The sequence below is a fragment of the Meleagris gallopavo genome, chromosome 4 (assembly GCF_905368555.1).
Source record: "Meleagris gallopavo chromosome 4, MGAL_WU_HG_1.1, whole genome shotgun sequence".
NCBI lineage: Eukaryota > Metazoa > Chordata > Aves > Galliformes > Phasianidae > Meleagris > Meleagris gallopavo.
This window is the reverse complement of record NC_139407.1, coordinates 49,525,511-49,538,691: the sequence shown is the minus strand read 5'-3', so window position 1 is coordinate 49,538,691 and position 13,181 is coordinate 49,525,511. Positions and strand designations below refer to the sequence as shown.

The 13,181-nt window shown below is 37.6% G+C and overlaps 1 protein-coding gene across 8 annotated transcripts in view; it reads left to right on the top strand.

The window, feature by feature from the left end:
* Nucleotides 1–13,181, top strand: part of TBC1D1 (TBC1 domain family member 1) — a 97,026-nt gene that overhangs the window by 63,378 nt on the left and 20,467 nt on the right. For 5 of the 8 annotated variants that reach the window (XM_085223326.1, XM_085223327.1, XM_085223325.1 and 2 more), the window contains 3 exons: nt 1,263–1,391; nt 3,566–3,685; nt 4,814–4,953. In XM_085223326.1, coding sequence (XP_085079452.1) covers nt 1,263–1,391; nt 3,566–3,685; nt 4,814–4,953 — 389 coding nt within the window. The remainder of the gene's footprint in view (nt 1–1,262; nt 1,392–3,565; nt 3,686–4,813; nt 4,954–13,181) is intronic. The other 3 variants (XM_085223330.1, XM_085223329.1, XM_085223328.1) reach the window with 2 other exon arrangements.

The window sequence follows — 13,181 nt, the reverse complement described above, 5'->3', positions numbered from 1 at the left end:
TGTGTCACAAAGCTAAGTGTAAGGACAATATAGGACTGCTCCTAAGATGTTAGGTTATGTTTTTATAAGCAATGTTCAGTAACTTTTGTTGGTGATCTGCTAAATGCTACATTTACCTTGACTGCCTATAGAGAAAAATACTGTAGCATTTCTGATGCTGCAGATCTTGCTGTTTGGTGAATTCATGTATAATTTTAACGTAACACACAAACTTGACATAAATTGACGTAACTGTTGATAGATGTGGAGCTCCTATGCAGCATTTCAATGAGCGTATGTAAATTTTACTTGAAAAACAAGCTACTGGCTGCCTTAATGCTAGTATTCTTCAAGCTGTCCTGTTTCATAAGCCTGCCTCTGCATTTTCAAAGTCTTTGAACATTATGGCAGTTTTCTTTCCTCCCTCTATCTGGCTTTTTCCAATTACTATGGAAACGCTTCTGTCTGTAGGCTTCTGTTTCACTGCCAAAACTGCTCGTTTACACAAGTTAGGCAGTACAAAATCTGTATGTGTTCCAACTTATTTTTCCCTGCAGGAGGCAGGGCAGCATAAGAACGTGCCTAGAATAGGTGGTGATAGCAAAGAAAAATTAAATTATACCATTTAAAAGGAAACACAACCTTAGTTGCCTTTTCATCCCTTTTTTGAACCTTTTTAATTCTTAAATACAAGAATGTGTTTGTGGTGCAGCTTAGAACTTGTGCTGTTGGTCTGTCGCCTTCATGAAAGTTGCCCTTGCATTTGTTCCTGTTTGTTCAGGCAGTTTCTATCCTTAATATATAGAAATGCAGTTAAAAATTAAGTGTTTTTTTTAATTTCCTTGGTTATTGTTATTAGGCTTGATTGTATAATTTTTTACTAAGGCCCAAGTATGCCTGCTTCTTCACATAATTTAACCTAGAAAGAAATCACTGGTTACCTACTGGAACATACAGAACAGGACTTAGAAGAGCTGTACGTTTAACAAGTCTTGTATGTTTTATGAGGTTTTTTTTTAGTAGCTTATACCAGTAGATTCATTATTTTTTGAACTCAACATGTGCTCAGCCTCTTGCGGTTACAGCATTAACTGTGAAAAATGTATGAAACGGCTGATTTGTATTTGATGGGTTACTTTCAAGAATTAGAGAAGATATTTCACTTTTTTTTTCTTCCCTGTTTCCTCTCTCTTACTGTTTTGTTCTTTCTGTTACCTCAACTCCATTCCTCTGGTTGGAATCCCACCATACGGTTTGAACACATCTGTCGGCGAACCTAAAAGTTCTTCTGGTCAACTTGCACGTTCTCCTACTCTAGCTCGTCTTAATCCCTCGGCCTCTTCACCCAACTTTTTTAAATATCTAAGGCATAATTCAAGTGGAGAACAAAGTGGGCATTTTGCACAAAAGAGGTGAGATAGCACCTGTAGTTTGGGATAGGGTTTGTTTTACTCTGCTATGAATATGAAGCTCTGTAGTGTAAGTAATTAAAGTTATGAAATAAAAATTTAAGGTGGTGGAGTTTTATGGGAGGAGGAACTCAGCTGCTTTGCTACTGGTTGTAGCTCTGATACTTGCATAATTTTTTGTTTTAATACAGAAAATTCTTTCAGACACATAGCATTCTTTGGAACCAGTTGCTCCGAAGCAGCAGCTTGTTATGCAGCAGACAGCAGCCCTAAATTGTGCCAATGATAAGATGCCAAGAACCTGAGATCCAGCTCACTCTGTCTCTCCTGAATCATTCAGTTCTGCTTTGCTTTGGCAACCAGAAATACATTAATATTCTTTTAATATTCTTTTGTGCCTGACATCTAAAGGCAAATTAACTATGTTAACTAAATTGGACAAAAAATGGCTGTGAAAAACCAATTGAGGGGAAAGAAAAAGACAGAAATGAGCTCGTGTTTGTCTTGTTTAATTTGTCATGGTTACACTCGGTAATATTAAATGATAATTTTCTGTGCCTCATTTCTTAGAACAAAAATGTGCATTGAGGAAAGCACATTAACTTTTCGTTTCCCTAGGATCCTGAAATAAGGAGCTGCCTAAAAATCTTAACCATGCAAGCCCTTTGAGTTGAACAGCTTATTTTAGCTCAAAATGTTAATGAGGCTGAATGGCCTTGGAAGCACTGTCAGCACTTCTGGCAAGCAAATTTTATTGCTGTTTGCTTTGGCATGTTTTTGTTGTTGTTGTTGTTGTTGTTGTTTGTTTGTTTGTTTTTCTGGAAGGTATAGGTTTCCTCTTCTCCTGAGGTGACAACTCTTCTGATCCAGGGAAAGTACTGAACCCAGAGCTTGATTTCACCAGTCTTGTCATTTGTATTTGCTGAGCACTATCTAGTGTCCCTCTTAATTTAGCTTCACCTCAGAAGTATGATATAATTCAAGGGAGGAAATGTGAGTCTTCAGTGTCACCTTTACTCTGCGTTTATCCAGGCCTGAACACCATGCTAACGGTCCCTGACTTGAATCCTGAAGGTTAAATTGTCCAAAGTAGATTCTTCTTCTAAAGTAAACTGGGAGGTAGTTTTTACATACAGCAGCACCATCTCTGTCCCTTTCTCTATTGTTAGTGAGTTAACATCAACATGAGTTGTTAAGTTAATGAGTTTAAAATGAATGAATTCAAGCTGCCCAGGCTGACTGCATTTCTCTGTGTGAAATCACCATGTAATTGTGATTGATTGATTGGTGAGATTGTAAGTGAAACTTGTTTACAAGGCACACCACACTACAGCTGTATGTTCCTCATGCTCAGTACCAGCTACTAAAGAACTGCTTCATTTCATATCTTTGAGGCAAACTTAAATATCATCCAAATACAATATTATGGTTTCTCACAAACTCTTCTCACTGAAATTCTATTGGTCAAGAGTAAATTCTCCTAAAGTGTTTTTGCCAAGCCAAGTAATTTTCTTCTGAGTTGTTCTCATGTCCTTCTATTAACCAGCTTCTGAGTACGCTGGGAGGTTGTTATTTTACAAGACAGAGCAGAACCAGGAATTGTGTTGATCAGAAGACAGTTGAAGTTTGATTAGTGCTCCTGTCTGTTGCATAAGTAAAGCTGCAATCCTAAATAAATCATCAGTCAGAAAGCTCAGCTTTTTGTTTAAATGTTCCAAGCTTGTTTGAATAAAAGCCTGTTAATGCTTTTCAAAACACTCTTTGCCAAAGTCTTGGATTTCATTTGCTAGTACAAGGATTATCAGAGCCAGCTTTTCTTAACCTTTTCCTCCAACCTTAGGCAATCATTGAAATTGATACTTAGATAATTTTTCAGTTATAAAGTTGGTATTGGTTCTTACTAGGTTAAAGGAACTTACTTGAAATGTGCACCAAGAATCTTGTGAGAATAATGTTTACTGGAAGCATATTTATTTATGTTTGAACATTTTAGTTTGCCCAAACTATTTCAAAGTAGCGCTTTGTTAGTGGTTTTAGTTTTGACTTTGGTTTCCTTGATATTTATGCCTTCAGGATTTAGCTGCTGTCTGTTTGAAACTTAGCAGTATGTGTTATTTTTATTCTGTGGATTTATACTTCCTTGTTCTAAACTATACTTTTCCCAACTACACTCTCAGCATCTCCTACCGTACTGCCTTAAGGAAAAAGCTTCATTCTTCCTCTTCTGTGCCAAATTTCTTAAAATTTCTGGCTCCTGTAGATGAAAATAACACCTCAGACTTTAGGAGCACAACAAGGTAGGGTTTCTCTCTTTAACCCCAGAGGTAAAACTGTATTATTCAAAGGTTTCTTTGTTTGAAGTATTAGAAATGCTTCCCACACTTGCAAAATCTGACTTGTGCAACAGTTCACTTGTGTGCATTCTGCATGTGATTACTGTCAAAAGGATGGAGCTATCCCAGACTCCTCTCTTGCAGTGTTTGCAGAGCTTATCTATTTTGGTGTTGTGACGGTCACGCAGCTTGCATCTCTTCACTTGTGATTATTCCTGCAAAAGGACTCTATTAGCAGTTTTTGGTGAAGAGAAAATACGTGGTTCACCCTAAGCAATGTCAACCTCCTTGGGGTAGGAGGAGAAGATGGTCTGTAAAATGCTATTCTCAGTTGCCAGAGCTGTTTGAAGTTCATTTATCACTCTCAACTCAAAGACTAATGTAATCACTTGGAAATGGGATTTTTAATAGGAAGACAGCATTGCTGAACATTTTTTCATTTAATAATCTGAATAAAAACTTCAGCTGTGTAATTCATTTATTCCATCAAAGGAGTAACAGCCACAGCCCATGGATGCTGTTCCCAGATTTGTTGCTTATTTCACACGGTGACTTGGGATCGGGAACACAAAGATTAAAGTTTTTGCTCTAATTTTATGTTATGAAGGAGTGTACTATGTATCTGACTCACAGAATGCTAGAAGTTTAATTAATGTCTGTAGAACTCCTTAAGGATTGCTGATAAAAGGCACCAGCAGCACTCTGTCTCCTACAAATAACTGCTACTTGTTGTGGATGGTATAGTAAGCAGAATGGTAACGATACTTTGACATACGCCATCATGTATCTTTAATGCAGTGAGTTTAATGCACTGCCACAAAGAAAGTTGAAAAAGAAATGAAACTGTAGAAAGCAGGTTGCAGAGAGCTGCGAACACCTTCTGGTGAACTCGAGTGATGTTTGAGCCTTGTGTAAGCCTGCTGCTACCATGCAAGTTTCACTCACCTAACACTTACAGCTTGACACAGCATGTGCACAGCACACTGCGCTTCTTAGCAGACGGTTCTTATTATGCTCACTGAACTCTACATTGCTGTTCCTGGCAGATTTGAGTAAACTACTCACAAGCCATTCTGTGTTCTGCAATTTTAGTGACTACGAATCCAAACACAGCCAGCAGGCTGTTGGTGCTGACAGCCCTGTAAGGACTCGACGACATTCTTGGAGACAGCAGATATTCCTGCGAGTGGCCACTCCTCAGAAAGCATGTGATTCTCCCAGTCGGTACGATGGTAAGTCTGTACTGGATTCCATGAATGTTGTTAGTAGCTATAATCTGTGGATTGTGATCGATTTTGTCTACTGTATGGGCATGCTTGCCCAATGCTCTGTTTGTACTGGCTTTGTGGCTTTCCATTTCTGGGTTATGCTAAGCTCACCAGTTCTTGGAGTTTTTATTTTTCAACTTCATATGTAACATAGTTCTGATAGTGCAAAATTAACTAACCAGGGAAGAAATTCTTTTCTAGATGTACTGTTTTAATGAGTTTGGCGGGAGGGTGGGGGAAATCACCAAGTATCACTTTCAAGAAAATGTGATCCTTCTATTTCATCTTGCCATGCTAAGTATAAAATAAAGGACCAGAAAAATTCAACTCCAGAAGGAGGAATTAAATTTCTTTCATGACTTCAATTGAATTCTATAGTGTTTACTTCATATCAGACTGGATTTTACCTCACATTGTGCTGCTTTATCCTGTAATTTCTTACCATGTTAGCAATGATTGTCCTCTGTACCTTACTTCTTTTTTGAAGATGTGTAGATGTAAAGAAGCATAGACCAGGGAAAAATATCACTGTGCATGAGCATGCAGGTACATTTTTACACATCTCACCTTATGTGAGCTTGGCAAATGCCACATCACACACTGGGATCAAATGTGCCCCAGAGAACTTTTGGTTCCAGATAATGGTTTCTGGCTCACTGGAACTTGAATTTCTCTGCTGGAGCTCTGCCTTCTGTCTGATCTCTATGGCCATAGTATAAGAGCCACAAGGAACCGAAGAGAACAATACATTGTAATAAACATAGTAACAAAATACTGTTTGAATAGGCTGGGAAAGCTGTCAGGTTAACAGTTATTGAAACATTTTTACTGCATCTTATAAAGAGTCCTTGATGAACGGAACGCTGGACATAACAAGTGTTTCTGTCATTAAGGAGTTGCTGGCAATCTATTTGAACTTAAGCTGTATTAAGCTGTATACAGGCATAGATACCTCCCTCAAGTGTAGTATACTTCAAAACTAAGTAATCTCAAGAGCCTGTCAACATAAATATACATGTGAAATGCTCTCCTATGCTTCAGAGGGTGGGAAGGGGATATTCAGCCTCAGCTGTTCTCTGAAGCTAATAGTTTTGCAAATTTGATACGTCTTTCTATAATTGAAAGTGGACTTACTAGTTTTTGAAAGCCACAAAACATTCCCTGATTAAATGGGGAAAAACCCACCCCAAATCCAAAACTGCCTGTCCAGACACATCCTTTGAGACATAATAGTTGCAAGACACAATTTAAACAACCTACAGCTGGATAAGCAGCAAAGTTGGAGAAATGTGTATGGCAAAAAAGGAAAACAGGAAGTGTTATTAATCTGGGGAGCAACTTAAAGTAACTGGTGTTTTAATTCGCTCTTGTTTTCCTTATCTGTTTTTGTTCCAATGTACATATTCAGCTTATGAGCAGAGGGAGAAAACTCAGACTTTTTCTTAGCAAGTATTAGAGTTTTCTGTTTGGATTTTTGTGAATCTCTTGGAACATTTTTGGCAATGAAGTTCCTGAGCGATGATCAGTTTTCTGGAGCCTTTAAGAGTGATCTTACCTCACTCACTGTCACAGTTAACTTAGTAGCCTCTGTAGCTCCATAGAAAATATAGCTAGCTATTTTTCATCAGCTTGTTCCTTTTTCTTTAATCTTCACTCAAGGAGAAGCAGTGTATAAAGCAGATCTGATCCATTTGATAAGAGTTAACTGTAGTTGGTTTTGTATTTTTTAAAATCTTTTTTTAAGGTTTCCTTGCTCACTTTAGACTGATCTCCTTTGGAAACAGACTTGATGAAAACAGCTGACATATGACCAAAAGATCAATTTCAGCCAACGTCAGTGGAGAATAGAGAGGTGCTTATGATGAACTTGAGAGGTGTCTAGCACCCTGAGTTCCCACATGAAGTTTGCTGCACCAAGTCCCACTCCAGACCCTTTCTTCTTAAGGAAGTGTTCATTAATAGTTTTAATGCTAAACTTTTGTCTCCTGTAGCTTAGCTGGAGGGAAATGCTTGTTAGCTGTGCTTGCATGGCTGCCTTGTCTTGCACAAGGCAAAGAGCAAACAGTTTTCCAGGTACTATTATTTAAATGTACGACTTGCCTTATACTTGAAGGAGGCTGTCAGAATCAATGGAGTTAAAAATAATACTTACAGTAGATATACCAAAGTGTCTTTTCCCATGCCAGTTGTGACTACTACCTTGCCTGACAGCTAGACTCAATACAGCCCCATTCAGACAAGGTGTGTGCTCTTGAGACAACAGGAAACTATTACTTCTGGTTCTTAAAGGGAGCAGCGTCCCACGTGCACATCCTTCCTCCTGCCACCTCCTGCTTGTGGGTGCTGCAAACTCACAGCTGTGTTCTGCCCCCTGCCACTTTCCCAAGGCAGTGCTGAACCTGAAGGGTCTATTATGATTGATGATGAAGCACATAGGAGGAGCATTATGCAGTTTATTGCCTGGTGGGGAAGCTTGCCGCAGCCCCTGCCTGTATCTCAATCACTGGTGAACTTGAAGAGGCTGACCTATGGTATAGGAATTTTGAAATAATTTCCTGCATATGTGAAACCTCTATCAGAAGATTCTAGGTTGGCAGGGGAAAGCTTCACCAAGGAGGGATCTCCAGAAAGAGATCCTTCCTCAGTGCCAGTCAGCCCTTAATTGGGGTCTAAGAGAGATGCAGCCAGGCTCCACCCCTTCTGCTCACACAGCTGAATTGCCTTCGCCTGTGCTCCCAGGGCTGACTGGGTCTTTTTCCCAGGTGCTCAATCAGTGGTTCAGGCCATGACTCAACAGTTCCCATACAAGCTGGAAGATAGAAGTATGCAGGGTTGAGATCTTAGTTTTAATGTAGTGAGCTATTATGCAACATCTTCTGCTGTTTGCCCGTTGTCATGCTCCACATCTCCTCTTATACTTTTTGTCTATGTCAGAAAGGTTTGCATTTGTAAATGACTTGGTTTGCTTTCCTTTTTATTTATTTAATATTTGCCAGAATTGCTGCATGGCAAAATTAATACTCAACCATCCACTTGTAGTTGGAAAAGGGTCTAAAATACGTTTTCAGAACAGTAATGTTTCTGTTGAGTAAAATTTTTCTTTAATACTTAAAAAATAAATTAAAAAAAAAAAAGTGGTTTATGGAAAGCTGCTGAGTATAGAGCCCTGACTGGGCTGGAAGGTGAGGAGCTGAGTAGCTGTGCTGCTGTGGGTGGTGTAGGGCACTTGGGGGCAGCATTTCACTCACTTCCAGCTTAAGGCAAGCTCTATATCTTGCACTCTGGTATTCCTTTTTCATTTGTATTCTGTGAAGTGGGGGGAGATAGAAGAGGAGGAGTACAGTTTGCTAAAAAAATCGATTACATCTGTTACAGTACTATATTTCTTTTGAAAAAAGACTTTTTCTAAGTTATTTTGGCCTCTTTTCTGTAGATGACTTTATTTCTGCTCTCCTCATTATCTTAAACATTTCAAATTATACATTTATATCTCCTTCCTCTGTTTGGACACAGATATTCATACTTACACGGAGTCTTTCTAACAAATTACATCCTGTGGCTAGACAAATCGTAGAATTGTAGAGATTATTTAGATTGGAAAAGACCTTCAAGACCATCAAGTCCAATTGTCAACCTGACTTACCAAATTCTGTCTTTAAACTGCATCCTTTTAAAGCATGAGTAAAAACTGATTTTAACCAACTGTATTGAAGTACACAGACTTTCAAGAATTCCTCATTTGGCCATTCCTTGAAGCTACGTATGAGAGTACAAGAACTTGTTCTTTCTTGTGATTCCACATCTGAAGTTTTTTTTACTAATAAAGAGATCTGATCACACTACTTAAATGATTGTGTTTTCTTGTTTGTTGACCTGAAATTTGTGATGTTCAAAATGAAACAAAGAAAAAAAAAGAGTGTAGGGCAGAAAATTGAATGTCCATGTGGAATATTCCATGCACTGTATCTTTTCAGACTTCATGTCTGAGTATGTGGTTGGTAAACAGCACATTCGGAGAGCCATGTGTAGAACTCTATAACGAAAATGGCAGTAACGCATCATGTTCGAACCTCTTCTCTGTTAACTTCCTTTAAAAATAAAACTAAGCCTAAAATAAAGCATTTTTCTACATGAAGTGTTCCAGCTTCGTATCAAAAACAAGATGACAGGATTCAGCTTTGAAATTTGAAGTTGGTTTTATACCAAGTACTTCTGAAGAAATGATTTTTGTCTCTTATATTGTTAAAGTTATTCTAGTCAATTAGAAAATAATTTTCATAAAAATAAGTTTTAAGACAATATTTTGATTAATTGCAGTTGGAATACTTTAATGTCTTCCTAACAGAAGGAGAACATATTCATTTATATTTGCTGTGGCTCTTTCTGGAGCTAATGGAATTTCCTGTTCATATCACTACCAAGTAATCAAATATTGACCATTTTAATGACTACTGCAGTCATTCACCAGCTTTTCATTTCTTAACTTTCCTCAGTGTGATCCTCGGCAGCAGTACATTTTGATGGTTTCTTATGATCCTTTTTATTTTGTTTTGTGTATAGTTTTTGCATGATAGTTTTGTGTAATAAATGTGTTGGTCCTTTTGGAGTGTAGGGACACTTATGACTGAGGCCCTGTCACACAAAGCCAAAGAGCTGGTTATAAATAAATGGATCTGTATAAATGCCATCTCAGTTCATTCTTACTGTGGGCCTGCTCTCAGCTTGTTCTTTCTTGAGTGTCAGAGGAGGTGGGAGCATCGTAACAGTATGAGTTTGAGGTATGTGTGCATGTGCTAGTTCATTAATACGCTTTCATGAACAGTGAGGGGTGTAATATATTTAAAAAGAGTACAGGTCAAATGTGGAATAGGAGTCAACAAAAGCTATTGAGATTGGCAGATGAAGAAGGAAGCAGTCTTTCAACATGTGCTGATGTGCCGAGATCCTCCTTAAGTATACTTATTAATCTCTCAAGTTTTGAAAGCTGCACACGTTTTTTTAGTATATGGCACTTTGGTTCGGAGAAATGTGTGCTCCCACTATGTTCAGTTATGTTCAGTTCAGTTGTTCTATTGCTCACCTTTGCTTTTCCTGTTTTCCTCCAGATCACTTGTATATGTATGAAATACTCGGTTTCTTGTTACAGTATATCTGTAACTCCAGTCTGCTCAGGACGGGGAAGTTGCATGGCATATTTGTCAGTCACTCAGTTATGTATTCCTGGACATGGATTAGTGTTGACTTACCAAATGTCCGTTTTTATTCTTTGCTTGAAGGGGTTACCTGAACATTCAGCCTCCCCGCCTTTGCCAGCCAAACAGCTGACGCAACTCTGCAAACTTACCAGGCTGCCTGAGCCATTAAACAGGTTTATTTTGGTTTTTGTACATCCTGGTACATGCCAGTATGGTGGTGGGAAGAAAAACAGATTGTGAATGTGTTGGATTTTATCAATGTAGACTTTAGACTTTCTGTTAAATGTCCGCAAGTGATAAGAGAAAGGAAGAAAAAAAAAAAAAAAAGATAGAAAAGGAACTGCCATTTGGAAGTCAAAACCAAGCTTAGAACTCTTCCACGGTGGAATTAGAGGTAGGATTGATAATGGTAATAATTCAGCCTATAGAATTTTCTAACCTTTCTACTGTTAGGTTTTTTTTCGTTTGTTTTGTTTTTTTCTTCTATAGCCTTAACCTCTGTGGACTAAATTTCTTTTAGTGTCTTTAGTTTGTCAGTAACAGATGAGAATTTTCACCTTAAATAGAAGCAGGGCCGTGCTCCCAGGAGATACATGCTCTGCATCTGCGTGATGCAAGTGTTGCCACGGTAAGGTTTGCTTGCCAAAGGGCTAGAACTGAAAAACACAACCTGTAAATTAAAGGTGAGCTTTTAAGTTGGTCCTTGAAGACCACTCAACAAAATTTGCATTGAAAAATTAGGTATATGTTAAGGACAGGAAAAATTTAAGCTTATTCTTGCTTTAAGGGAAGCAATGTCTTCATTTCATGTCTTTGGCAGCCTATTTTTTTTTTTATTTTTATTTTTTATAAGTGGTTAACAATAAGATCACTCTGCAAGTAGTCTGGTACCTTCTAACATTTACATGCATGAGTCTGTACTTTAAAGCACAATACACATTTGAGTCTAATAGATCCATAAATCCCTGAAAGGATGAGTTAATGGGAAGAGATTTGTTTCCCCAAAGATGTACATGCATCTTACATTGATTAGTCTGAAAACGTAACAAGAAGCAAATAGATAACAGCATACAGGGGATAAGGATGTTCCTACCTATACCAGTTTTGTTTTTCATGTTCACATTTGGTGACTGTTTTTGTGAATTCCTCTCTCTTAAATTTATGTTACTTTGTGCATATAATGCATTATTAAAGAGAAAAAAAAAGACTTTCCTAATGAATTGAGTTTGTTGTTGTTGTTGTTGTTGTTGTTTTTTCCCCACAAGTTCCATGTCCACTAAAGCAAATAAAGCCAGTACTGACAGTTATTCTTAAGAGCATTTCCCTCATGGTTTTAAATTTGCATTAAAAATGGGGCAAAACCTGCTATATGTAGTCACTGTAGAAAAGAATGTGCAGGACATTGCTAGTAGTACACTGTGTACATCAAAATAAGTTTCCTTTAATTGCCAGCACAAGTTGAGTGACTGTTCCTTCTCTACCTGATCACTTACCCAAAGCTCTTCTATAGTTGCAAGTCATTGCCTAGGAGTGTCTTTTTGTTTACCTGTTTAAAAAAAAAAAAAAAAAAAAAGTGTCTCATTTTATTTTAAATGATCTAATATAATTTCTTCATTGTATTGCTATTTTTAATAACCAACTGTGTTTCTGAGTGCATCTGTGTCAGCATTTCCTATTTTGTAAAGCATTGCCACGTAAACTGTAGGGTATTTATCATTTGCTTAATTTACCATCCCATGAAGTTCACTGTTCTCTGAAATGCTGTAGATACCCAAAGCCTGGATATCCACACTTTTGTCCAGAGTTTGAGTTTGTAAACTTTTAAATTGTGCCTGCTAGCCGAAAAGGTTGCATTTATTTTTATAAATATATTTTAGTACTTGAATTTAACTGTGGTAACACAAAGATAAATGTTGTCTAAGAAAACAGGTGGCTGGATCCACCCTATTCCTCTCTGACTCTTCAAGAGGAAAAGACTGACAGTGGCAAAGCAGAAAAGCAGAAGCCAACAGCTGTGAACATTTCCATTCATATTTAGTTGTCTGAGTTCAGTTATGCGAGTGCCTTCGAACAAACAAGAAAAGAATAGCTGCATATGAACTGTGTGAGTTGACATACGATGGCTTTCTGAGCAGAATTTAAAGGGGTAAAAAAACCTTTCCATTTTGTTAGTTTGTAAAGATATAGTGTTTTGCATGTATGTTGTGTTCAGTGTGAAATTTATCTCTATGCTAGACAATGATAAAGAAATGGATCATGAAACTACCATACAAAATAATTGCTTCAGGAGCATGAACAGATGTATTTGTCCTTGTCTGGACAATCTGGGCAATAGGATTTTAGTTACGTGTATTTTAGGTCATTTTCTTGGATGTGTAACTGGTCAGCTTCTCTTATGGAGATATTCCTCAGAATTTTGGCTGAGGAAGAAGTGCTGTGGCTATGACTTACCATTTGGAGTGGAGTAGAAAGAAGTGGGTGGGTTTTTGACCATTCATTTTAAAGATGGCAAATGAAATATTTTTTCTTCTAAATATAGACTACTGAGTCTTCAGAGAAGCTGTATAAAATAATGATAAAATTAAGTGACTATAGCAGGCGCTAAGAAAGCAAAGTACAAGAATTTATGCTTCTTATGTTGATAACTTAATGAAAAACAAATGTTGCTCCCTGAAAAGAAATACTTTCTCAATTTGCATGAGGTTTATTTAATTGTCCTTTTCTTTTGTAGTCTTTTCAATCTTCTTAGAATTACCTTGCATGCCTGACAAAAAGAATCATTTTGTGGTAGATCAGTTGAAGCCAAAAGAAAAAGTGCACAAAGTTACAATGTGATTAAAAATGAGAAACGAGAGCATAGATACCTTAGTTGTTTGTCTCCCTTTCTATACGTTTACTTTAAGAGCAGGTAATTATCCCATTGTATGGCCTTAGTGGTGGGTTTGTGCAGCTATGGGTATGGGGTTTCTTTGTCAAATGCAGTTTAGAGATTATTTT